The sequence below is a fragment of the Trachemys scripta genome, chromosome 4, assembly GCF_013100865.1.
Source record: "Trachemys scripta elegans isolate TJP31775 chromosome 4, CAS_Tse_1.0, whole genome shotgun sequence".
Classification (NCBI taxonomy): domain Eukaryota; kingdom Metazoa; phylum Chordata; order Testudines; family Emydidae; genus Trachemys; species Trachemys scripta.
In genome coordinates, this window is record NC_048301.1 from 138,165,072 (window position 1) to 138,192,374 (window position 27,303).

The 27,303-nt window shown below is 54.1% G+C and overlaps 1 protein-coding gene across 1 annotated transcript in view; it reads right to left on the reverse strand.

Annotated features, from left to right (window-relative positions):
* Positions 1 to 26,863, reverse strand: part of CPNE5 (copine 5) — a 179,429-nt gene extending 152,566 nt beyond the window's left edge. Inside the window, exons 1-2 of the mRNA XM_034767802.1 lie at positions 26,635 to 26,863; positions 3,957 to 3,997 (exon numbers count right to left, since the gene is read on the reverse strand). Coding sequence (XP_034623693.1) covers positions 3,957 to 3,997; positions 26,635 to 26,741 — 148 coding nt within the window. The 5' untranslated portion in view covers positions 26,742 to 26,863. The remainder of the gene's footprint in view (positions 1 to 3,956; positions 3,998 to 26,634) is intronic.
* Positions 26,864 to 27,303: the final 440 nt, after the last annotated feature.

The window sequence follows — 27,303 nt, forward strand, 5'->3', positions numbered from 1 at the left end:
ATCGGGACTGTCCCTTTAAAATTGGGACATCTGGTCACCCTAAACCAGAGATTATTCTGTGTCATGGCATAGCCTGGCCCAGGGAGCCGCTCCCTGGGCAGCTCCATGTGAGCAGCACAAGCTGCTGCTGGCCTGGGGATCCCCACCCAATGCTACCCCGCTCCCTCCCCGTGCCTGAGCACTAGCTCTGCAGCTCCCATTGGCTGGGAACCACAGCCAATGGGAGCTGTGGGGACGGCGCCTGCTGGTGGCAGCACACAGAGGCGCCTAGCTGTGCCTCCGCCTAGGAGCAGCAGGGATAGGTTGCCGATTGCAGGGAGCCGCCTGAGGTGAGCGCCACCCAGATCTGGCACCCCGAAACCTCTCCCGTGCCCAAACTCCCTCCCAGAGCCTGCGCCCCGCACCCCCTCCCACACTCCGAACCCCTCATGGATGGTCCTGTGCCTAGGAACAGCAGGGACGTGTCGCCGCTTCTGGGGAGCCACGCAGAGCCAGGTAGGGAGCCTGCCGGCCTCACGCCACCCAGACTATAAATTGGACTTTCTATGAAGATTAGAAATGCCGGTTTATAGAACGTTCTGGTTGGTACAGGGCCAGATAACACCGTTTTTCCTGTATTCGAACTGTAGGGACGTGTTCAGTGTTCGGACTTTACTGAGTGCTTGGGAACGGCTGCCAGCGTCAATCTCACCCAGAACGTCGGTATCCCTTATAGGGCGGTGACTGGTGAGCAGCTGTATTGTGAGTCTGTGACAGTGTGAACCATCAGCCAGGAGAGAGACGTTAGCTAGCGCGAAGGGCTGGGCTCCACCCGAAGATGTGATGCTCGGCCCCACAGGAGAGGTCCATCGACACCAGGTGGACTATTGTGAGACGTTGAAGAGGACAAAAGATGTTGGCTGTTCTGCCCTTGCCCCGGAAAATGGGTCATGAGAGTGGATTCCTCCCACTGGCTGAGTGTGCAGCTCAGAGTATATGGTAAGAGGGGGGATAAAAACTCCTAACAAGAAGGAACTGGATCTCTGTGCTGCTTGGACTCAGGGGAATGGGGGAGGGACAGTGAGGTTTACTAGACATAAGTAAGAGATCCCCAGAAGCCTTAAAGGATGTATAGAGCTTGTTTATTTTAGAAGCTTCTACAGATGAACCTCAGAAATACGAGAATGGAGGTTGTTCGTAACTCTGAACAAGACATTATGGACATCAGCCACGGGAGCGAGGTTGGGGCTGCAGACGTGGGGGGCGGGGTCAGGGCTCCAGGCGGGTGGGAGGATCGAGGTTTCTGACCCTCAGGACCCCAGGGCTCCCTGCAGGGGGCTCAGGGCTTCTGCCCCACACCAGGGCTCAGGGCTTTAGACCTGGGGGGAGTGCTTGAGCCTGGGGCTTCAGCCCGACAGCTCCATTCCCAGCTTCAGCCTTGCGGGGGACTGGAGCTCAGGGCTCCACACAGCACTGCTCCCGGTTTCAGCCTGGGGGGCACTAGGGCTCAGGGCTTTAGCTACATGGGGGGGAACGCTGGGGCTGAAACCAGCGCTCCCCTCATAGGTAAAGCCCCAAGACCCAGAGCCCCCCTCAGGGCTGAAGCCAAAAATGGAGCTGCGGGGCTGAAGCACTGAACCCCGGAGCTCTCCCTCGAGTCTAAAGCCCTGGGCCCCAGTGTTCCCAAGGGTCAGGACCCCAGAGCCCCCCCCTGCCCCCTGGAACCCTGACTCCCCCCGTCCCACCATGTGGCTAAAGCCCCAGCTCCCACCCACCCACCCCCCGCCCTGTGGCTGAAGTGTGAAGCCCCGAGCCCTGCAGGGCTAAAGCCCCAAGCCCTTCCCGCCCCTACTGGGCCCTGGAGTTTTTATAGTATGTTCGAGGGGGGCTCAGAAAGAAAAAGGCTGAGAACCCTGCAGTACAGTATTTGCTGGGGTTTTGTTTTGTCTCTGCTGCTGCCTGATCGCATACTGCCAGTTCCACACGGTGTCCGGTTGACCTGCCAGTCCGTAATTCTGGAGTTCCTGTCTGAGGTTTTACTGTATTATACAAATAAGTTACAATCTTAAGTTTGAAAACGTCTCTCTGTTCACCTGCTTTAACCCCGTCAATAATTCTCATTTCCTTTCCCTACGTAATACATCTGTAGATAGTTTGTTAGAGGCTTGGCTGCAAACCTTGTCCTTGGGGTGAGATCTAAGGTGCAACTGAGCTGGGGGAAGTGACTGATCCTTTGGGACTGGGAGTGACCTGAACCTTGCTGTAATCTGTGGTGAGGGACCAGCTACCACAAAGGTGGATGGGCGGCAAGACAAATAGGCATGCCCAAGGGGACTGTCTGCGACTCCGTGTTCAGACTGTTGCAGTGCCAGAGACGTTCACACTTGATACTTGGCTGCTGAAATCTAAGTGCAGAGCTCAGCCAATATGGGCCCTGCTCCCGCCAGTCTGCCCTGAGGTTGGGACACAGACTCTCGCCTCACTGCAAGCAGCTGTACTCGCCTCACTTTCAGTCAGTAGGAACCAGCCTGAGACCCAGCAAACTCATCTCACGCAGGGACCACCAAACAGTCACTTCTGGCCTGGATGGGACTTGAATCAGTGACAGAGACTCTGCGGCCCCAACCCCATCCCTGGAGCTGGTCCCTTCCCCCCGCATCCCCATAACTGCTCCAGTGCAGCCTCATGTGCACTCCCATGTGCTTAACGTGACTGTCCATGCAGTGCCATGTGCTGGATGACATGCTGCCCCACAGCATCCTTCCCCCACGTCTCTGCTCCCTGGAGGTTGGGCCAGGCTCATGCTGCACTAACGAGTTAAAGGCTAACCCGAGGGGATTTCTGGCTCATTTCACACCCAGATCTGGTCTGGGGATTTCGCAGAGGAGAGCGAGAGCTGAGAGGCACTCTCAGCAAATTGTCATTTGGAGACAAGTCAAGGAGCTGTGGGCTCGATTCTAATGCTATTTACTGAATGGAGCAGCTGCTTACGAGGCGAGGGCGTTCGGCTGGGCTTGGCGCAGTTCATCCTGGGAAGATGAATTTCCTAGCAGCGCGGCGCACACTGCACCAAGTACTAGCCTGCTGGACCCTGCTCCAGACCAGAAGCACCCCAATCCCCAGCACTGAGCCCCGCTGCCCCCGAAGTCCTGCGCTCAGTATCCCCTGCGAGGGGTTCTCTGGGGCTGGGCTGAAGAGGATGTTCCCAGGGCGCTGCACCTCCCTTTCCTGGAGGGTTTCCTCCCAGCCCCCCGGCTTATCCATCGCTTGCCCTGCCCCCGCTGCTGTGCATGGGGCTCACAGATCGATGTGCGCAAGCCTCTGGCCACAGGGCCCCAGCTGCTCCAGTGCTGACGTACCCCACCCCAGCTCTCCCTGGGGCCCCTGACCAACAGGGAGCAGGAGGCACTGAGACCCTTCCCTGCGAGCCCGCCCCCTCAGGCCCAAGTCTGCAGCCCCCGGAGGCAGAGGGGGTTTGGAGAAGCCCCCCACCTTTGGGACCCCTAGCTCCAACCCCTCAGAGTCCCCCCATGTGTATTCCAGCCTCCCCCCACCAGGGTTAGCAGCAGTTGTACAGGAGACCCCCAGCTGCCCTGGGCTCACTTAGGACATCACCACCGGGATGTGGGCAGTCAGACCTAATGGTCAGAGCAGGAGCCGGGGCAGAGTCCCAGACAGGCCAGAGGGCAAAACTGAGAGTTGAGTGAGATCAGACACGAGAGACAAACTTAGAGCAGAACCACGGATCGATAACCAGCGTTCGGCCAGGGCAGCGGGAAGCTCTCCGACCACAGCCAGGTGGGTCTGTCCCATGGATGACTTGCTGTGCCTGTGCCCTGGGCCCCAGCGTTCTGCCAATCAGCTCCCAGGACTGGGGCCTCTGGCTGAGGCCAGCTCCTCGTCTCACCCCAGGTGGCAGATTGGATCTTACAAGCTCTAAAGCAGCCCCGACCAGCACAACCCCCCTTGGTACTTACTTGGATCAGACTTGGAGAAGGTGTCCTTGTCCAAGAGGTGCCTGGAAGGAAGCAGAAGAGAACAGGTTATGGTGAGGCTCCGGCTGCTCCCCAGCCAAAGGGGTCCCCATAGACTGTCTCTGGGCAGAGGAACTTCACAGCCCTGTCAAGCCCCAGCCTGAAGTGGGCGTGATCCACATCTGTGTCGTAGCTTCCTCCCGCTGCCAGCCGCCTCTAAGCTCCAGGCCCTTCAACCCCTGCCTCCTGTTCAAACTGCTCCTCTTCCTCGGCTGTCAACGCAGCTCAGTTCTGGTGTGCAGCACTCCCTGGCCTGAGCCCCTCAATCCCAGCCCTGGGCTCCCCCCCATGCACTGCTCAGCTGATGTATTTCACTCCTCACCCACTGCCCCTCTGCTATTCCAGTCCTGGGCTCTCTCACACCCAGCTCTGCCAGGGCTCCTCAGTCCTGACCCCCAGATCTGGACTCCCACTATGGCTGTGCCAATGCCCCACAGCCCTTCTGACTAAGACAGGGCTTCTCCGTACTTCCACAAATGCCAAGAGAGTCCAGGAAAAGCTGTTGCTACCACAAATATGCCAAACCCAACATTTGCAGCCCCGTCTCTCCACCAGCGAACTGCAGGGCTCAGCCGGACCAAACACATCACAGCAGGACCTACGGTAACGGCAGCATGGCCATCGATTCGATGGCCCCAGGCATCCCTGCTCAGCAACTGCTGTCATTCCCCAGCCGTGGCCCATGTGCAATGAATTCAGAGGGTCTCAGCCTCTTTCAAACACACAAGCATTGACAGAAAACCAACGTGACAACTGACTTCCTCGTTTGTAGCCTCAGCAGAGAGCCCAAGGGTGAGTGGGCTGTGGAGACTGGAGGACAAACCTGACAGGGCAGGGCTGAGATGCCTTGGCAGGGGTCAGTGGTAGGAAGCCTGCCTCTCCTGGGCTGTGATGGGCAGTGTGATTACTGATGCTGTGATGGAGCCTAGGTGTGCCAGCAAGCGTCAGAGCCCATCACACCAGTGCCACACACATGTAATGAGAAGCCAGGCCCTGTCCTGGTGAGCGTACAATCTACGTAGCTGCCTGTTAGCTGGAGACACCTGGCACCGTCAGCCAGCACGCTCTGGACCTCAAAGGAAATAAACCAGCCCTCAGGAGCTGTGCTTGCCAGCACAGGTGTGCCAGACCCCAGCTGGCGTAAACCAGCACAGATCCTGACAGGTCAGAGCAGCTGATTTGCACCATCTGCGTGTCGGCCCATGGTTTTTAGCAGTTGCTGGTTCTAGAAGTGAGGGAAGGCAGCCTCTCTTCTAAGTCAGTATTTTCTCTCTGTCTCCATCCCCTCTCCCCCTCCCTAGCCCCAGCGCAGGCAAGTTATCAGAACATCACATGTGCTTCTCATTACTGTCTCCTGATACTTGGGATTTACCAGCCCTCCCGCTCAGGGGAAGGGCTTCCCCTGCTCGCCAGGCATCTGAAGTGGGCTGAGACACCAGGGAGGGGGGTCCAGCCACCGGCGTAGCAGAGAGAGGATGTTGCGCTTTGCACGGCAGCCCCTCAGGCAGGTGCACATAGAGCTGGAGAAGCTGCGTCCAGCCCTTCTCCACACAGCGGGGGGAGCTGAGCTCCGCCGAGTGCCACGCATGGTACAAGGAGCAGGATTGGCTGGGCTGTGGCTAGGATACAAGATTGAATTGTTGCCAGCAAGCAGAGGGAATATACCAAGTGGGCTTTGCTAATGCACAAAAAGCAAAGTAGCCCAAGGCCTTCCCGGAGCCTCACCCCCTGGGATCTCCCGGGGCATTCAGAGACAACAGGGCTCTACCAAAGGGGGCGTGTGGTGCTGCAGGGAAGGCTAAGGGCAGGAATCCTGAATTCTAGTCCCTGCTCTGGTGCTACCTTAGTGTCTGCTGTTTAGTGTTTTGAGATCCCCAGTGACAATCGCCATTACAGCATACAGATTATTGATTCCTCCATTGATAAGATGTGCATTTTCTTTCGACCACAGGAAGACTGTCAATTAAAACAATGGTTCAGACCCTCCATGGGTGTCTGCAGGTGTAGCTCTCTGGTTCAAATGTTGCAATCATTTACACCAGTATAAATCAGGAGTGAACCCACTGGAGAGATTTCAATGGACTTACTCTGGATTCACACCACTTTGACAGTTTTATTGTCTCACCAGTGTAAATCAGGAGTGACTCCACTGGGCCCCGTTCTCCTCTCATTCCCCTGGTGTAAATCAGGAGTGACGCCAGTGAAGTCAATGAAGGGACACTGGGGTAAGGGAGAGAACCCAGGCCCTGCTCTCAGCCAGTGCTTGTGCTCCCTCCCAGAGGATGCAGCCCCTTCGCAGCAGCACGCACCCTGCAGCACCCCACACGCCTGATGGGCGAGACCAGGCACAGGGGACGCTCAGCCTCTGTCCCATTGCCCGGCTGCCCAGCGCTCCCGGGAGCTGCTGGAAACCGACCCGAGAGCAAGCGCCAGCACTGGAACAGCAAGGATGGGGAGGCAATGGCAAGGGATGTGCCACATGCCCTGGAGAAGGCTCTAGCAAAGCTCCCTGGCATGGCAAGGGTTAAAGAAAGGAGTACACCCTTCCCCTTCCAGTAGCTGAGCGTTTCCGCTCCTCGCAGCGCGATGCACCAGCCCCCGCCCACCCACCCCCGGCTGATGGGAGAGTCCCTGGCACCAGGCTAGTGGATCAGCTCTGCCATTGCCTAGCTGGGAGATCTGCCCGCGAGCTGCACCTCCCCTTCGGCATGGTGATCAGGAGTGGAGCACTCACTCGGGGCATCCCCACACCCGCAAGGCAGTGCGGAGATCAGCCATGGCTTCCCCACACAGAGAAAGAGCAGGCAAACTGGTTGAAACAACAGTAAAGAACAGAATCATCAGACATATAGACAAATACAATTTGTTGGGGAAGAGTCAACACGGCTTTTGTAAAGGGAAATCATGCCTCACCAATCTACTAGAATTCTGTGAGAGGGTCAATGAATGTGTGGACAATGATGATCCAGTGGATATAGTGTACCTGGACTTTCAGAAAGCCTTTGACAGGGTCCCTCACCAAAGGCTCTTGAGCACACTAAATAGTCATGGGATAAGAGGGAAGATCATCTTCTGGACCAGTAACTGGTTAAAAGACAGGAAACAACGGTTGGAATAAATGGTCAGTTTTCAGAATGGAGAGAGATAGATAGCGGGGTTCCCCAAGGATCTGTAGTGGGACCAGTACTGTGCAACATATTCATAAATGATCTAGAAAAGGGGGTGAACATGAGGTAGCAAAATTTGCGGTTGATACAAAATTATTCAAGCTAGTTAAGTCCCAAGTTGAATGTGAAGAAATTGCAAAGGGATCTCACAAAATTGGGCAACAAAATGGCAAATGAAATTCAACACTGATAAACATAAAGTAAAGCACGTTGGAAAAAATAATCCCAACTATACATATAAAATGATGGGGTCTAAATGAGCTGTTACCACTCAAGAAAGAGATCTTGGCGTCATTGTGGATAGTTCTCTGAAAACATCCACTCAATGTGCAGCAGCAGTCAAAAAAGCAAACAGAAGTGTTAGGAACCATTAGGAGAGGGAAAGATAATAAAACAATAAATATAATGCCACTATATAAATCCATGGTACGCCCACACCTTGAACAGTGCGTGCAGATCTGGTTGCTCCATCTCAGAAAAGATATATTAGAATTGGAAAAGGTAGAGAGTGAAGCAATAAAAATGATTAGGGTATGGAACAGTTTCTATATGAGCAGAGATTAAACACACTGGGACTATTCTGCTTAAAACAGAGATGACTAAGAAGGGATGTGATAGAGGTCTATAAATCATGACTGGTGTGGAGAAAGTGAATAGGGAAGTGTTATTTAACCCTGCACATAACACGAGAACTAGGGGTCACCTGATGATATTAATAGGCAGCAGGTTTAAAACAAACAAAAGGAAGTATTTCTTCCCACAATGCACTGTGAACCTGTGGAACTCCTTGCCAGGGGATGTTGTGAAGGACAAAACTCTAAGGGCATGTCTTCACTACCCGCCGGATCGGCGGGTAGCAATCGATCTATTGGGGATCGACTTATCGCGTCTAGTGAAGACGAGATAAAATCGATCCCCGATGGCTCTGCCGTCAACTCCGGAAATCCACCATGGCAAGAGGCGGAAGCAGAGTCGACGGCAGCGCAGCAGCGGACGACTTGCCGCCGTCCTCACAGCCAGGTAAGTAGACCTAAAATACGCAACTTCAGCTACGCTATTCACGTAGCTGAAGTTGCGTATCTTAGGTCGACCCGACCTCCCCCCCCCCCCCATAGTGTACACCTAGCCTCACAGGGATCAAAAAAAGAACTAGAGAAATTCCTGCTGGATAGCAGACAGGAGCAGCTAACAGGGGAATTTTGTGACGGGGTTTAGAGGGGGAGTGTATGGGGGAGGGCTAGATACATTTAACATTCTTTAAACTTAAAGCCCAAAACACCCCCTGATAAAAACAAAAACATCAACAAAGGAACAAGCTGCAGGAGTAAAAGGAGAAGGCAGGCAGAGTCCAGGAACAGAGTGGGGCCTACCCAGTTTATTGCACCCAATGCAGCATGTTTATTGGATGTTTACAGCATGTTTATTGCTCCCCACAGCGTCTCTCAAGGTCTGCACTATTGCTGCTGACCCAGGTCTCTGGAAGGGTTTCCCTGCCCACCTCCCGCACTCTCCCCAAACAGTACCAAACCCACCCCATCCACAATGCCTACGAGCAGCCTTCTAGCCTCCCCTAGCAATTCTTGATTTTGTCCTAAGTGGAGCACAGGATCTGGTCCAAGAGGTGAATATAGCTGGACCGCTTAGTAATAGTGACCATAATAGAATTAAATTTAACATCCCTGTGGTGGGGAAAACACCACAACAGCCCAACACTGTGGCATTTAATTTCAAAAAAAGAGGACTACACAAAAATGAGGAGGTTAGTTAAACAGAAATTAAAAGGTACAGCACCAAAAGTGAAATCCCTGCAAGCTGTGTGGAAACTTTTTAAAGACACCATAATAGAGGCTCAACTTAAACGTATAGCCCAAATTAAAAAACACAGTAAGAGAACCAAAAAAGTGCTACCGTGGCTAAACAACAAAGTAAAAGAAGCAGTGAGAGGCAAAAAGCATCCTTTAAAAAGTGGAAGTTAAATCCAAGTGAGGAAAATAGAAAGGAGCATAAACACTGGCAAATGAAGTGTAAAAATACAATTAGGAAGGCCAAAAAAGAATTTGAAGAACAGCTAGCCAAAGACTCCAAAAGTAATAGAAAAAAAATGTTAAGTACATCAGAAGCCGGGAGCCTGCTAAACAACCACTGGATGGTCGAGGTGTTAAAGGAGCACTCAAAGACAATAAGGTCATTGCGGAGAACCTAAATGAATTCTTTGTATGGGTCTTCATGGTTGAGGATGTGAGGGAGATTTCCAAACTTGAGCCATTCTTTTTCGGTGAAAAATCTGTCCCAAATTGAGGTGTCAATAGAGGAAGTTTTGGACAAATTGATAAACTAAACAGTAATACGTCACCAGGATGAGCTGGTATTCCCCTGAGTTCTGAAGGAACTCAAATATGAAATTGCAGAACTACTAACTGTGGTTTGTAACCTGTCATTTAAATCAGCTTCTGTCCCAGATGACTGGAGGATAGCTAATGTGATGCCAATTTTTAAAAAGGGCTCTAGGGATGACCCTGGCAATTACAGTCTGACATCAGACTGGCTGAAACTATAGTACAGAACAAAATTGTCAGACACATAGATGAATATAATTTGTTGAGGAAGAGTCGACATGGTTTTAGTAAAGGGAAAGCATGCCTCACCAATCTACTAGAATTCTTTGAGGGGGTCAACAAGCATGTGGACAAGGGGGATCCAGTGGATATAGTGTATTTAGATTTTCAGAAAGCCTTTGACAAGATCCCTCAACAAAGGCTCTTAAGCAAAGTAAGCTGTCATGGAATAATAGGGAAGGTTCTCTCATGGATGGGTAGCTGGTTAAAAGATAGGAAACAAAGGGTAGGAATAAATGGTCAGTTTTCAGAATGGAGAGGTAAATAGTGGTGTCCCCCAGGGGTCTGTACTGGGCCCAGTCCTATTCAACATATTCATAAATGATCTGGAAAAAGGTGGCAAAATTTGCAAATGATACAAAACTACTTAAGATAGTTAAGTCGCAGGCACACTGCGAAGAGCTACAAAAGGATTGCTCAAAACTGGGTGACTGGGCAACTAAATGGCAAATGAAATTCAATGTTAATAAATGTAAAGTAATGCACATTGGAAAACATAATCCCAACTATAAGTATAAAATGATGGGGTTTAATTAGCTGTTACCACTCAAGAAAGAGATCTTGGAGTCATTGTGGATAGTTCTCTGAAAACATCTACTCAATGTGCAGCAGCAGTCAAAAAAGCAAACAGAATTCTGAGAAACATTAGGAAGGGGATAGATAATAAGACAGAAAATATAATATTGCCTCTATATAAATCCATGATACGCCCACATCTTGAATACTGTGGGCAGATCTGGTCACCTCATCTCAAAAAAGATATTATTGGAATTGGAAAAAGTTCAGAAAAGGGCAACAAAAATGATTAGGGGTATGGAACAGCTTCCATATGAGGAGAGATTAATAAGACTGGGACTTTTCAGCTTGAAAAAGAGACGACTAAGGGGGGATATGATAGATGTCTATAAAATCATGACTGGTGTAGAGAAAGTAAATAAGGAAGTGTTTAAAACAAACAAAAGGAAGTATTTTTTCACACAACGCACAGTCAACCTGTGGAACTCCTTGCCAGAGGAAGTTACGAAGGCCAACATTATAACAGGGTTCAAAAAAGAACTAGATAAATTCATGGAAGATAGGTCCATCAATAGCTATTAGCCAGGAAGAGCAGGGATGGTGTCCCTAGCCTCTATTTGCCAGAAGCTGGGAATGGGCAACAGGGGATGGATCACTTGATGATTCCCTGTTCCCTCATTCCCTCTTGGGCACCTGGATTGGCCACTGTCAGAAGACAGGATACTGGGCTAGATGGACCTTTGATCTGACCCAGTATGGCCGTTTTTATGTTCTTATACCACATATATATACACCTTTGCAGATTTTTTATTATCAGGGCAGAGCCTGAAGCCATGAAGGTGGGAAGGGGCTGGGAGACAGGACTCCTGGGCTCTCTTCTTGGCTCTGGGAGGGGAGTGGGGTCTAGTGGGTTAAAGCAGAGGGGAAGGGAGCCAGGACTCCTGGGTTCTGTTCCTAGCTCTGCTCTGCCACTGACTTGCTGTATGTTCTTGGGCAACTCACTTCACTTCTCTGTGCCTTAGTTTCTCCATCTATAGAAGGGGGGCAGCATGGCCCTGCCGCCCAGACATTTGTAAAGCACATGGGGATGCTGTAATTTTAGTCAGATCCAAGGCCAGCAGGGACCATTGCGATAATCTAGTCTGGCCTCCTGGATAACTGTGGCCCGGCCAGGCACGAGCCCAGGATGTGGAGTTTCCCCAAGAGTTGTCGCCTGCCGAAGCACCTAATGCAGTGAAAGGGAAATGATCTCAGGGCTGTTGTTGGCTTTGGCTGGGAAGATTCAGGATGCTGGGCCTGGGCCGGGCAGGCAGTAGTGCTGGACTCACGTAGCACCTTTCTCCCAGGGACTGCTGAGCACTTCCCATAGGCAGGCAGGTATCAATCATCCGCTTTTACAGACAGTGAAACTGACTTACAGGGGGCAAGTCCAGGGTCACAAAATTAGTTGGTGGCAGAACTAACAAGAGACGCCAGGAGTCACAATCCCCCTGCCCTGCCCTGTCCTAACCCCGGGCCACACTCCGCCTCAGAGCCAGGACTGGGACCCAGGAGTCCTGACTGCTAGGCCCTGCTCCCAGGTGGCACCTTCAGTTGTTGCTTTCTGGCTATTTTTAAGCCACTCTGCAGGTTGTCCCAGGCCAGGAGATTTCCCCCTTCCTGGAGCCGTCTCTCTCCGGACCCGGTGCTGAAGGGAGATGGTGCCTGCACAGCGACTGCTCAGCACTGTCAGGCCCTGAGGCCTAGTTAAAGAGATGCTGAGAGGTTCTTTGGTCTGGCTTCCCTGGGCTGGAGTTTCCCACCATGTCTCTTAATTAGCCCAGTCAGGTTTCAGGAGGTTCTCTCATTAGAGAAAGAGTTCATTCTGTCAGCATCTGATCCTCCCATCGACCAGGGCTGGGACCCATTCCAGCTCAGAGCATCGATTCACAGCCAGCTGCACTCCTGTAGCCCTAAGAGTTTTCTTTCTGCCCCTGGAGAACTGCAAAGGCCTCCAGCTAAGATCAGCTGAGCCAGGAGGACTGGGGTGGGGGAAAGGGGGGATTTTGATTGTATGTTTTGTGGCTTTCACCCTGATCCACACACCTGGAAATGCTGTCTAGTCACTAGAGCAGGGCAGTAGGCACCAGGGCTCCCAGTTCTATTCCCTGAGAAGGGATGTTATTCACAGAACCCTGGCCAGTCTCCTACTCAGCAAATTGCTCTCCTCCCCTGTGATTTCTCTTGTACCGGTAAGCAGCAGTCTCATTCACTTCCTGCTTGCACTGTTGTTACTGTCAGCTGTCCAACAACTGCTGGGCTCCGCCCTAGAGGTAGCTGCATTTCATGAGAGCCCGGTGGAAACTGCAATCATTCAAAAGGAGAAAGAAGAGACAAGTAGGCTTCCAGCAAGTGGTCCATGAGTCTGCTAGTGCCTTCCAGCTCTTTGGTTCCAGCAGTAGCATTGGATACTCTTAGATCCACAGGTCCCAGGTGCAATCCCTGCAGATGTCCCGTCCAGGCGTGCTGTTACCTATAGCTCTTGCAGTGCAGATCAGAACTAGCCTGCCAGCCCAGCATGCACCATGTAAGGAAGGGGGGTGCTACTCCAAGGGGCTGCAATGTAGCTAAACCCCTGGCTGGGAGGGGTGCTCAGAGCAGCAGTGACAATGGGGGTCTAAACCCGAGCAATGGGATGTGACCCTGTAAGATGGAGCCACACATCTGCCTCCCAGCCCATGGCAGCAAGAGCTGGGGGGGGGGGGGGGGGGGGGGGGGAAAAAAAATGGGGGGGGGGCGGGGGGGGGGGGGGGGGCCCCCCCGCCCCCCCCCCGCCCGGGGGGGGGGGGGGGGGGGGGGGGGGGGGGGCGCAGGAAGACAGAACATGGCATGGACGCTGGGCTAGGGAAGGCTAGAAGGCTGCTCGTAGGCATTGTGAATGGGGTGGGTTTGATTCTGTTTGGGGAGAGTGCAGGGGGTGGGCAGGGAAACCCTTCCAGAGACCTGGGTCAGCAGCAACAGTGCAGACCTTGAGAGACTGGGGGGAGCAGATAGCTGAGAGGCAGCAGTGGGGGGAGGTTAGAGGAGAGGAGATCCTGGACGTAGATGGGGCCATGAAGGCCCTGGGAGACCAGGGCAGTGATTTGGGGTGGATAGGCCAGAAGGCAGCTGTGCCCACATCAGAGAACCTGGAGGGGGCTCAGGGAGACTCAGGGGACCCTGTGAGCAGACAGGTGATTCCACCCAGGGCAAGTGGGGAGATCAGGAGAGACAGGGCTGCATCAGGGGCAAAGCACCACGAGGGCTCTGGTCCCTGAGGAAGCTCATCCAGAGTTCCCCAGCCGGGGGGAGTTGTTTGCTGATGGCTCAGTCCTGCCCCTCCTCCCCCACTCCGTGTGGTGCATTAGATCAGCCCATTGGAGCACGTCCCAGCAATTGGCAAGCAGCCCCCAGACCTCTAATGGGCATCAGCTGATTTGTTAGCCGAGACAGATTGGCCCATTAATCACACGCGGGCAGGCCGGGGAACCAGGGCCTGGAGCTCGGCTGGCGATGGCAGGAGGGGAGGGTTGGCTGCATCTCCCCCGCTTCCCCTTGGGAGGCCTGATCTGATGGGAGTGCCCACCTCAGCACAGGTCACCAGGCCAATCAGACGCCACAGCCCTCTGCGCTGGAGAGGTGCCCTCGGACGAGCGCCAGGCTCTTCGTACCCAGAGCAGCTCAGTTGTGGGTGGAGCGCTCCCATGACTCTCGCCTTCCTTAGCTGCTCCTAAGCTCACCAACAGGGGCAGCTGAAGGACCCCAAAGTCCCATGCCACAGCTGCCTGCTGAGCTCCAGAGCAGGTGCTGCAGAGATCCCCTAACTGGGCTGTGCACGAACTGCGCTGCGGTCCCAGAACTGCTGCCCCTTCTTTCCCGGAGCCTTCCCCAGGACACAGCTGGGAAAGGCCCAGGGAGCTGGGGAGCTTTGTCTCTATTTGCACCATTACAGCCACTGGGCTCAGTGCTGCACGTCCCAGCGTAGGGAAGAGCCCCTGCCTCAGGGAGCTTACAGTGGAAATAGATAAGCTCAGCACAAGGGAGCTGGGAGCCGGAAGCAGCGCAAGCAAGCGCCCGAGGTCAGCCAGCGACTCCTGGGCAGAGTCAGGAGTTGAGCCCCCAGTGCCCGAGGCCCCGTGCTCTGCCTCAGCCACAAACCCAGCATTCCACTCGACCTGGAAGCGCCAGGTCAGTTTCCTGCCCTCACACTGCTGAGCACAGCAGACGCCAAGCACCTGCCATGCACATCTATAGAATGACCATCGTGTCAGCTGAGTGTGCCTGCACCTCCCCCGTCCCGCCCCATAGCTGAGCAGGGAACTCCAGTCTCCACAGCTCACCACTCGAGCTACTGAGCCAATATCCTATGGCCAAATGGGAAAGAACCTTTAGAAGCCAGGCTGCGGTCTCCTTAACCAACTGGCTGATCAGCCCTGGGCCAAAAGAGGATGACGAGATTCCTCAGCACGGCCTCCCTTTATCTCCGGGGCTCTCCAAAAATACTCCTAGCGCCCAGATGCCTACCAAGTGCAAAGTGGCAGCCAGAGATGCTGTGTGTGCCCAGCTCCAGTCATTCTGCAAATGCAGCCGAGCAAAGATAAGCCCCCGCCCCCACCTCCCTCTTAGCACCTGCTGTATGTCAATAGCCTCACTGGCCTCTTCCTCAGGTGCTTCTTAGGGGCCCGTCCAGAGATGTGCTGAGCACATCCAAACAGGTGCTCAGCTCCCTGCAGGACCATGTCCTTAATGCATGTAGGAATTTATCCTTTAGGAACCATGTGCTACTGGCCAGCTCAGCTGGCTGCTCACAGCTGATGGCATTCCAGCCACCTAGAGGGCAATCGGAGTAAAGAAAACACAGGACACCGTGTACGTACCTCGGCATGCTCGCCGAGGAGCTCCGCAGGGCCCTGGGTAGGAGTGCTGAGCTGCTCCAGGAGCAAGCCTGTCAGCCAGAAGGGATGAAGAGAAGAACACAGCAGCAAAGACCACAGGGAGGCTCTGGCCTAGCCCAGCACCAGCTGGCAGGAGGCAATGAAGGGGCTAGCACAGGAGTATCAGCTCCTGAAGAGCTCTCAGCCACTCTGGAGCTCTGGTGTGGGTCAGCCTCTGCCCACTTGCGTTGCCCTGGAGAGTGGTGAGAGAGCTTGGTCCTGGGAGGCTCTCAGTACTCCCGTCCCAGCCTCGCTGCAGGGAATGGGGAACGAGCTCTGGCTGGCACCAGGACCAACTTGAGCCAAAAGGAGTTGCTACAGAACACAGTGGCTATGGAAGCACAGGATCTGCCCAACCAGAGTGTAGAACTAGACCCCATGAGCCACCAGGGAGATGGTCCACATGGGACCTAATTCTGGTAGGTCTTTTCTGTCTCTATATTATGATTCTAGGAGTCAGGCCATGGAGAGCTCTTAGCAGTGACCTGACCTTCAGTCCCAAAATCCACCAGTAGGGGGCGCTGTGGGGCACAATCCGGAGAGACTGGCTGTAAGGGATTCCCAGGGACTCAAATACCAGCCTCTGCCAGGAGGGAATGGTGTAGGCGCGCTGGCTGTGCGGGAAGTTCCCAGCTACTCCAGTGCCAGCCTTTGCCAGCAGGGCCGGCTCTAACTTTTTTGCTGCCCCAAGCAGCAAAAAAAAGCGCTGCCCCGCCGAGCCTCCCCGCCCCTGAGCGCCGCACCCCGCGCCGCCCCCCAGCCGAGCGCCGCGCCCCCGCCGGGGCCCGCCCCCCCCCCCCCGCCGAGCGCCGCGCTGCCAGAACCCCTCCCTGAGTGCTGCGCGCCGCGCCGCCGAGCACCGCGCAACGCGCCGCCAGAGCACCCCCCGCCAAGCGCCGCGCCGTCAGAGCGCCCCTCCGCCCCGCGGAATGCCACGCCACGCTGCGCTGCCCACCACCACCCCAAGATTGGCCGCCCCTTACTAGGTGCCACCCCAAGCATGTGCTTGGTTGCCTGGAGCCGGCCCTGTTTGCCAGCAGGGAGTGCTCTGTTATTGAGTCCCCTGTGGAAGGGTCTGGACAAAGTGGAATTTTAAAGAAACAAACACACCTATGACTTGGGGCTAGAGGGCTGGGTTTTTGTTTTTCTCCTAAGGGTCAGGTTGATTAGGGGTAGTGCAAGCAGCTGAGGAGGGGAACACAGAGGAAAGGGAGGGGGGGGGCAATCCATCAGTCCAGGTCCTTAACAGAAAAAAATCAAATCAAATCTCAAATAAACAGGAAAAAACACACTTGACATCACGGTTTCTTGGCTCCCCCATCTGTTTTTCTTTTTGAAAACCAAGGTCAAGTTGTACAGCTCCAGACAAAGCCCCTTCTCTTTCTGATCCAGCAATTTCCATAGGAGAGGGATTCAGAATTAATTCCTTCGCTGGTTACAGTGGCAAATCAGACAGCAATCACCATGTGAGAAACTCGGACACACACAAGAGACAGGAGGAAAAATTATCGGCCAGATCCTCAACTGGTGTAAATCAGTGTAGCCACCTGTCACGAATTTACACAGACTGCCAGATTCTGCTCTCACATCAGTTACACCAATAACTACTCCAGAGATTTCTACAGAGTGACTCTTGATTTACACCAGAATCACTGAGATCAGAACTAGGCCCGTGGCCTGACTCTGATCTCATGGAGCAGGTTTAACACCAGAGTAATTCCATAGCTATAGGGAGTGAAGCGGGGGGAGCTTTCAGGTCATAAATGTGCTCAGAATCTGAAATTCTGCTCAAGTTACCCCCCCCCCCCATGAAATGGAATCACTTATCCCGAACACTTCTTAAGAAGCAGGGTTCTAGGTCAATTACAGCAATGTGATATAATCACAGTGAATACAGGCAGGGTTAGAAAAACAGTCCAACTTCTGCAGAGCGGAAAGAATTTATTTGAATTTGAATTTTGTATCTTTTCTCCTTCCTGGGGCAAAAAAAACCCCAAACAAAAACAGCTTCCTATCCAGCCACTGTTACAAGAGGAAGGTACCCCATGGATTATATATAAGGAGCTAATTATCTGACTTGCTACACAATGAATGGTTGGGTGAGTTCTGTGGCCGGAGGCACTGCGAAAGTGGGTGTGTGCTGCGTGCATTGCTGCCCTGGCGAGAGGATGCGGGCCTGTTTGATGGGCGCTGAGGCGAGCCATCGGAGAAATGCTCTAATCCTGTCTAGAGGCCCCATGGAGGGCTGCTCAGCTCTGAGGTCCTGCCAGCTCCAGGGTTAGGCAGTGCCCCTGTAGTTTTTACTTACAGTAGAACAGAATCAATGGGTATCCCGTGTCTGATTTACAGCCTCCATAGACAGCATTGCTAACCCAGCCTTCGCGTGTCCCTTAGCTGCCTTAGACCTCAGCCTCCTCTCCTGCAGCTCTCCCCATGCCAAGGACCCCTGAGGCCAGAACAGCGTCCCTGGAGAAATCCCTCAACTCCGTCTCCAAGTCGATATTACAGCTGAGGGATCAAAATCTGAGCTGGAGGCCATGCGTGAGGCCAGCCCAGGCTGCTGAAAGATTGCAGAAACGGGACTAGGACCGACTGACACCCCGACTGTTTTCACGGCTGTTCCCAGACTAGCCTGAAATTCTCACACACATGTTCTAAAGCTGAGGCAGGGCCAAACACCTGATCCCGACCCTCTAGAACTTTGGGATGGTTCCAGGCCAGATCCCAGCTCTGTCGGTCTCCACACTGCACCAATCTGCTCCTCGGTGGAGATGGCTCTCTGAGCGCGGGGGGAGCCGAGGGGCATGGGGTTAGGAGGAATTTCATAGTTCTGCTGGGGACGGACCTTCCCTCAGTACTCAGGCTGGACCTGACATGGGTAGGAGATCCCAAAAAGCTCAGCTAGGGCCCACTATCATTCCTCCCAGACCTCGGCACCTCTTGGGCCCAGGCTGCACTTATCAGCAGAAGCCCACCTGAGTCCCCGCCCAGGCTGCAGCCTCCAATCAGAGGATAAGGTTCAGGCGAGCGTTCAGTCTTGTAGAGGCTTCAGCAACGCTCCAGAAGTCGGACCAGACACTCAGCTGGTGTAAATCAGCGTAGCGATATTGATGTCAATGGAGCCGCGGTGCTTTACACCAGCTGTGTGGGTCTGGCCCATTGTGACTCATAGATTCATAGATTCATAGATTATAGGACTGGAAGGGACCTCGAGAGGTCATCGAGTCCAGTCCCCTGCCCGCATGGCAGGACCAAATACTGTCTAGACCATCCCTGATAGACATTTATCTAACCTACTCTTAAATATCTCCAGAGACGGAGATTCCACAACCTCCCTAGGCAATTTGTTCCAGTGTTTAACCACCCTGACAGTTAGGAACTTTTTCCTAATGTCCAACCTAGACCTCCCTTGCTGCAGTTTAAACCCATTGTTCCTGGTTCTATCCTTAGAGGCTAAGGTGACGCTCGCTCTTCGCTGGATTCGAGCAGCCTGATTCCTCTCTCACTGACACTGGTCCTACATGTGTGTGATTCCACTGACTGCACTGGAGCTACCGGTGTAAGTTAGAGGAGAATCAGGCCCCTAGACGTTGTCACCCCGCCTGCTCCCCTTGGCAGGGCTGCTACCTGTTGTCCACAACCCCTGCTATCTCACCGTCGTCAGCCCCCGCTAGGCTACACCTGGAAAGGGAGGCTACAGCCCCCTTTCTCCGCTGCTTTTACCCAGGCTGTCATGGCAGGTTCTGATTGGCAGCCCTGGGGACCGATGCCCTCTCTGTTTACAGCACGGGTGCAGCACCAGCAGAGCTAGCTACCCTGCCCTGTGCTTAGCCCTCACCTGTGGTGCCCCTGTCTCGGTGTGAGAGGGGGTCTGGGCTCCATGGCCATTCTGCTGGGACTCCCTCCCGCCAGTGCTGGTGGCTGTGGTGACGTGTGTCCATTAGCAACTGGACTGAGATCTGCCAACCAGGCGCCGGATGGCATCAGCTTCCATCCACATCAGTGTGCACTGGATTGGAGCCTGTAACCAGGGGACAGATCTCACTCCCAGTCCCCACAAGCCATCCAAACCCACAGAAAACATCAGGCCAGATCCTCAGCTGGTGTAAATCCCTGGAGCGACACCAATTCATGCTGCCTGAGGCTTTGCCCCAGTTAAATGACTCAGCCTGTCACAATCCTCTCTCTGGGCGGGGTGCTGGCTCCCCTCTGCCCAGAAGCTAGGTGGCTCCCAGAACAGGCGGCTTGCTTTTTATTCCTCCTCAGCTGTGATTTGTCATTAAAATCTATTAGCTTGGGGCATCATATATTATGGATTGGAATTTATATTCATCACAAGGCTCTGGCAGCCTGCTTTTTCATTGCATCAGTGAAATAGCCCTTCCCTTCTCCCTGCAAGCAGGATCTCTCAGAGGCGCCCAGCAATCTAAGAGCACAAGTTCTAGCGACTATCAGCGGGTCTCGTGCTCCTAAGTCAAGGCCTCTGGGAAACAAAACCCACCTCTGCAACTCGGAGCAGCAATGACAAACAGCCCTCGCTGCTCTCACCTGCCCTGATGTTCCCCAGACAGCCCCTTCCCCTCCTCGCCACCCTGACCTTTCGTCTCTCCACAGCTCCTGATGCATTCCTGGCCTCAGGCTGCTTTGCCCACCAAAGTCACTGCCACTGCCTGCCTCCCTGACCCCTTCCACTTTCCCCACTGTGACACACCTGGCCCATCCCTTGGGAGTGCACCTGGGCGGGGCCCCTACTGCCTGAGCGACGGACCAGCCCTGTGAACGCAGGGGCAGCAACAGTCTCACAAACCGTTCCACATGTTCCAGCCACCAGCAGGAGACAAAGCCACACTTGGCCACATGGGCTGGCTCAGGACTGATGGGCTCCCGCCTCCTGCCAAAGACTTTCAGGTCATTGCTCTGTCTAGTTCCCGGCCCTGCATTGGACCACGTGATCTGACAGCCCACCTCCTACAGGAGAGCAGGAGCCCTACATGCCATGTGCTCCCTTGTCCAACCTCCCAGCTTGTCTTGCATCCTGCTAAAGGATCAGTGCTCGGAGGAGGGCAAAGAGACACCGCCCACCCAAACCGCAGCTGTCCTGTGCAACGGTAGAGCGACAGATGAGGAAATTCCTTCCTGGCCCCTGCCAGGCCCCCATCCTTGGAAATCTTGGCCATAGTCTGTTCTACTTAGATGCCAAAGCTGGAAGGGTGTGTGCCAAGGCAGCCATTGGTAACCTAGTGCAATAATGAAATGCCTCCGCTAATTCAGGGCGCAATGGGAGAAGCCCTGTAGGCACAGATGGTACCTGCACGTCACTAGGTGTAGTGCAATAGTAGTACTGAGTGGTTAGCGCAAGGGACTAGCATTCAGACCTGGACTTTCTGCTACTGAAAGGACCAGACCCTCAACTGCTGTCAATTGAAATCAATGGTGTTACACCATTTACACCAGTGAAGAGCTGGCCCTCACTATGTGACCTCAGACAAGTCATTTCCCCGCTCTGTGCCTCAGTTTCCCCATTTGTCGCTAGGGGTAGGAATCCCAGCCTGCGATCACAGTGCTGGGAGAAGTGGAAGGAATTCCTGGAACACCAGTAAAGGTGAACAGGGAAGGCTGTTACATCCCGGGGTGTTATGTAAGCAAAGGCAACAGCTGAGCAGAATTCAGCAATCCGAGTTGGAAGACAGCACATCCTCAGTGAGGAGCCAGTATTTCCCATGGAGACGCGCTAGGCTTTAAAGGGGAAACACGCTTCCGACACAATGTGCTTTAAAAGAAAAACTAGTTATGTGGGCGAGCTGCTCTCTGATTGGGCAAGGCAGACAACACGTCCGTTCCTTACGCTGCTCCGATTGCTGCATGGTAGCTCCAGCAGCCCAGGAACAGCTAATCCATCATGTGTGACCGAGAGTGGGGCAAGAAAGAGTCCCTCTGAATGTATTCAGGCCCCCAGTTAATCCCTCTTTAAAGCCATTTGACTCTGGCACAGAATGTCTATTGTTGATTGTTGCTAAGAAATGGAAAGGTCAGCAGCAAATGAGCCACTGTCATAGGCAAACTGCAAAGCAACACTGAAAAGTGAGGGATAACTGACATGCCGGGGGAGGAGGGATTGATGGCTGCACATTCCTTGGCTTCTTGAGGACAGATAAAGGAAGCCTGAAAGGTCTGTATCTTTCTGCCTGTGTGTGTGTCAAGGTGTGGGTGTCTGTCTAGCTGTGTGTTCTTTTTTTTAAAAAATTATCTTTCCCCTGCTTGTTTTTTACATTTGAAATTCAAGTCTTGTCTACCCTGGTTTTCCTCGATGTCTCTATGGACAATCAGAGAACTGGCAGGATTAAGTCATCACAGGTACCACTGAGCACTGAGAGGGGGAAGGGATTTTAACTCAGGCTACTCCAAGCTGTCTGGGTTTGTTTTTTGTTCATACCTCGTTAACACAAAGGCCTAGCACACCATTGGGAGGAAAGATTTCTATGTTAAAGAGCAAAACTCCTCCGCCCTTTCCATTAAAGAGAAAGGTCACACTCTGGTCCTCCAGAGACCTCCAGCAAAAAACATAAAAAACTTGATAGTAAAAACAAGTAGGGGAAAAAAGCTTTTAAAAAGTTCAGTCATTCTTTACAGATCATAAAGGTGAACAAACTATTCCTCCCCACGGAAGGTCAGCACAGAATCATGCACCAACCAGCCCCGCTAATCAGACTCGAGGATGGACTCAGCACAAAAATGCACTGAAATAATCTTTGAAAAAGTCTGCCTCCCCTCCTCTAATCATGGGAAGCCATTAACCTCAGCGGGGCCTGGATTGGACCCCACATCACTTCCCGGTCCACTGACCCTTGACACTGTCAGCCACGTGCCTGGGATGTCACAGAGTGGTGCGTTCGGCAATTCCGCGCTATGAACATTGCCCTCACGCGGTCTAGTGACGGTTCCGGTTACAGCTGGGATCTAAAGGGTGACTCATGGAGAGAGGTGTGAAGGAATGGCGAGGAGCAGGCTGCTGCTGAACTGAATGGCGCTGGCTCCTGCTTCCTGGAGCTCATCACAGTGAGAAGCTGATCACTAGAGCTATGGCACTGGCAGAGCCTGTGCCAGCTAATCCACACCCCTCTGCCAATGCTCCTCAACCCCCATGACAACAGCGTACTACCAAGCCTGGGTCCCTGCACAGCTCTGCCCCTCCATCCCAACCGGCAGCCCCCTGCTGCCCCAGCTCTGAGCTCCCCCGCCCAGCTCTGCCAGTGCCCCTCCATCCTGATCAACACCCAACCAGGAGCACCTCTTGCCTTTCCAGTCCTCTGTCGCCGTACCAATAGCTCTGTCAGTGTCCTTCCTCTCGACTCACAGCCCCCTGCGGTACCAGTCCTGGACCCCCCCGCGCACTCCCAGCACCTCAGTGCTGACTCCGACTCCCCCTGCTTTTCCAGCCCTGGGCCTCGGCACGCCCAGGACAGCCTGGGTGGCTATTCCCCCTGCAGGCTCATGTATCTAACCTGGGTTCCAGAGGCCAAGCTAATAGGGTGGGGGGTGACTGCCCCTCCCCCACACTTGGGGCTGAAGAGCGTCATGACAGGGGGTGGCCAGGCCAACCCTGAATGGCACAGTGACCCTGTGCACCAGGCCGCAACACCCGCCGTGGAGAGCTGGGCCCAGCCTCATGGGACAGGAACAAGCGCAGCCCGGTGAGCGCAGACCTCACTCGCTCTCCAGCCCCCCACCAATGACCCTTCGCCCCCCAGCTGCAAAACCCGGCTCCTCCACTGCAGGGTTCAATCACCTCAGTAGTGAGAAGCAGCAAAACCTCCAGGGTCAGTTACAACATCCCAGCGCCTTGACACACTTAACACATGGGAGACAGCATTATCTAGTGGCTAGAACACTGGGCTGAGACTCAGGAAACCTGGTTCTCATCACAGATGGGTGACTTTGGGCAAGTCACTTCATCTTCCTGTGCCTCGGTTTCCCCATCTGTAAAATGGGGAGGATAAAACTGACCTCCTCTGTAGACTGCTTGGAGATCTCAGGATGGAATGTGCTAGGAAGAGCTAAGGACTATTACCATTGAGCCTTGCTTGTGTAGATGGACCATGACATGTTCCAGCCACCTTTCTCAACTGAGTCTGGGAACAGAGTAATTTTGCTAGTTCAGACAGGACCCAAGGCAGCAGTTTGATCTAGGCCTCACCTGGAGGGCAGATTGCACGAATGGTGGACACCAGGGCCAGTGAATGCCACTGGTGCGAGAGGGGCAGACAGTGGGAAAGCTGGTCAGGAAAAGGTTTCTTTTGCCCGTGAACAGTTTTGATGAAAAGGTTTTTTTCATTTTTACCAAATTTCTTCTTTGAACATTTGTGGGGTATTTTGTCAAAAAATTGAACACTGATTTTTCTGTTCTTGGCAACTGAAAATTTAAACTTCCTTTGCCCAACCCCTCCCCTCTCCAACAATTTTGGGGTTTTGCTGAAAACCCCCAAAATTTAAACAAACCCAGACTCTCTTTGCAGAAACGTCCCTTTCCTTGTAACAGACACATTCCACCAAAAAATAATTTTGATAGAAAATGTCTGACTAGCTCTGGACAGTATAAAACAGGAACCTGGGTCTCATATCCCTTCCGTAGCTCTCTCAATTGCTAGGCCACGTAAACCGAACTCCCAGCAAGTCCCTGCTGCAGCACAGAGCAAAACCTCAGTGCCGGGACGCAAAGAATTAACATAATCCTTAGCACCTCCCCAGGGCTTTTCGTCTTCAAAACACTTTATGGACATTGACTAATTAATCCTCGCAGCACCATGCAAGGCAGGAACTCAGACGTACCAACCCCCAGGCATGGTGGGGAAACTGAGGCACAGAGAAGGTCTGGGACTTGTCCAAGGCCACACAAGATATCAGTGTCAGAGCTGATAACAGAATCCAGGAGTTCTGAGATAGAGAGCTAGATAGATGGTGTGTATGCGGATAGATAGATCACAAGAGCATCCTTCTACCTATGCTGTGTCCTTCCAGATATGTGTCTCCTAAACCTCGCTCCACGCTCCGTCTTGCGGGAATTGGATAAGTCCTGATGCTGCTCGGAAGGGCTGGCTCGGGGCAGGTGCTGGCAGTAAAGCCAACCCCGCCCAACCGTTAGTGGGTGCCCCTCTCGCTTCAGTCTGGCTTATCTCCGCCTGGCAATGCCTGACACAAACACACACCCAGGCAATCTCCAGCTCTAAGTGCAGGGAGAAAAACAACCAGGGGGAAGCACCTGCTGGGGCTTCTTGCAATAAAATATCAGAACTTTCTAAAATAGCCACATGAGGAAAAGAACTTCCCATGCCACTGGGGAATGAGGGGAACTGGGTGTGGCTGGCCCAGGTTCCGGGCCCAATCCTTGGCTGGGGTAAGCCATAGAGTCTCCATCAAAGCCAATGGAGCTGCTCCTGTTTACACCAGCAGAGGATCTGGCTCACTCTCTCTCTTCTACACACATTTTTCCTTCTTTAATCTAAACCAGTGAAGGAAGAAAAGGCCAGTCTCTTTTTTAAGTAGCATTAGGAATAACGTTGCTTATTGAGCCTGGCACCCATATAACAAGGCTCAGAACAGAGCACAGCAGTTTAAGGCTCCCCATTTACTCCCTGCATGTTAAGTCTGAGGATAAGCGCACTGGGGCCAGACTGCTCTCTGGGAGTTATTGGTGTAAATCCAGAATGACTGGGCCCAATTCTCTCGTTTGCCTCAATGTCAATCAGGAGTTACAGTGGAATTACTCCAGATTTACACCGGGATAACTGAGATCATGGCTGGGATACGCTGGCATAAATCTGAAGTAACTCCGTTGCTCTGGATTTACACCAGTGTGTGACAGATTGGAATCCAGCCCGTACATCAGCTGATTGCTGAGCCTGTCAGCCAAACCCAGCACCTCACAGGGACACAGCTCCCGCTGGTGCCTGGCGCACTTTGCCCAAATAGTCATTTGGTGCCCCCCCTCACTCGCCCCTGGGGGAGGGGGCTGGGGTGGAAATCTCCAGGAGGGTTCCCTTGTGATGTTCCCTTCAGGCTGAATGAGCCGGAGGGCTGGCAGTCCCACACCCACAGGATCCTCAGGAGGACTCCTGGGCTGCATTGTTTTTGCTGGGAGATCTCCACTGAGTCAGTGGGAAGAGACCTTGGGCCAGATGGGAGCCCCTGGGTCTTTGGTGCCCAAATCCCATAAAAACCTGTCCCATGTGCCTCTCTCCTCCCCTGCCCTCCTCTGCAGGCTCCCAACCCCTTCTTTGGGGGGCTGCGCCCATCCCCATTGCAGGGCCCTCTGCACAGAGAGCTCGGGGACACACAGGGAGGAATCAGTTCGACTGAGTAAGTACTGCACGATGGAGCCTGCACTAAAACCCCCACCCCTACCGGATCCAGGCCAGACCAGGGATCCAGGCTGCTATCCAGGTGACTGCTCCTGCCTCAAAGAAACTTCCTCTCTGATCCCATGCCATGGAAGGTGCGAATCAGAACACCCTGGGTGTCTGGGCAGCCCGCTGGGTTTGCTCGCCAAGGCTGTGGGGGGAGAAGTAAACACTGCAGGGGAGCACGGTGCACAGCCTCGGGGTGGGGGGGCAGCTGTGCTAAAGCAATGGGGGCTGCTGCTGATTTCAACTCTGAGAACAACCATGTCCCCCCAGCCAGGACTGGCTGGGCACCTTGGGGGAACCACCCCAGGACTGCCTGTGTACTGGAGACAATCCAGAGCTATGCACTGCTAAGGAATAACACACACTGAGATGCACACCCAGTGAGTCACACTCACACACCCCCTACACACACACCCAGAGACACACTCACAGTGCTACACACTCGCACACCCCGCTACACACCCAGAGAGACACACTCACAGCACTACACACTCACACACCCTGCTACACACACACCCAGAGACACACTCACAGCGCTACACACTCACACGCAGTGAGACACAGATACACACTCACACACAGTTTTGCCTCCAGAGCGGCTCCCTGCGTGGGGCATGGCCCTGGGAGCCCCCCAGCTGGCCCTGCCACCAGCCAATTCCGCACCTGCCAGGACCCCCACTCTCCAGTGTATATAGCGGGGCGCTGAGAGCCATTGACCCAAACTGCAAAGATTGGCTAGGATGGAAACCACTTCCCGACGGGGGTGCCGTAGCCCCCACCCCTCCCCCGCTAGTGCCAGCGCCTATGGGAATGGCTCATTGTCGTCGTCCCCCCGCTCACCCCAAGCTCAGCGGCACCCCTCGGCGAGCTCCCCCTCGGCTCTCTGCACAGGCACAAACTTTCCGCCCCCGCCCGCCCTGCCTCCGGGCCCGCGGCAGCGCCCATCTCCGTAGCGGCGCGGCTGCCCGTACCTGCAGGAGACGGTGAGCTCCACCTTGGTGGCCGGGATGCTGCCCGCGATGGGGTCGAAGTCGCTCACCGAGGCCATGTCGCCCCCCTTGTCCATCGCCTCCTCCATGGGCGTCCAGCCGCGCCTCCCGGGGCCTCCCGCTCACAGCCCAGGCGCTGCGGGGGGCTCAGAGCCGGGCACCGAGCGGGACATGACCAGCGCCGGGCGCGCAGCCGGCTCCTCGCTCCGCTTGCACCACTGGCGGGCCGGCTCTGGAGCGCTCCCCAGCTGCCTGCCAGGCTCCGCCCCTCAGCCCCCGCCCCGAGGCGCTGCCCCCCGGCCGGGCCGCGGGGAGCCCGGAGCCCTGGGCAAGGGCGGGGAGAAGCCTTTCCGGGGGTGCCTGGGGTGGGGGTGTTGTGTGAGTCCCCGGGAGGGGGGCGCATGTGTGAGTGTACTTGTGGGTCTGCCTTTGCTGGGGGGTTCCCTGGGCCAGGCGTTGTGCTGTGTGGTGTCTGCTGCGGGTTGCTGCCTGTTGGCCCAGTGTCCCTGTGCATGCAGGTGGGAGCCTTCTGTCAGTGGGGGGTTGCTGTGTGCGTCGGCCTATATGTTTGGGTGTGTTGGACGGGTGGTGTGCTGTGTGTGGCTATTGTATGTGTGTGGGGGGGACATGTCAGTTTGGGGGGTGTATTTG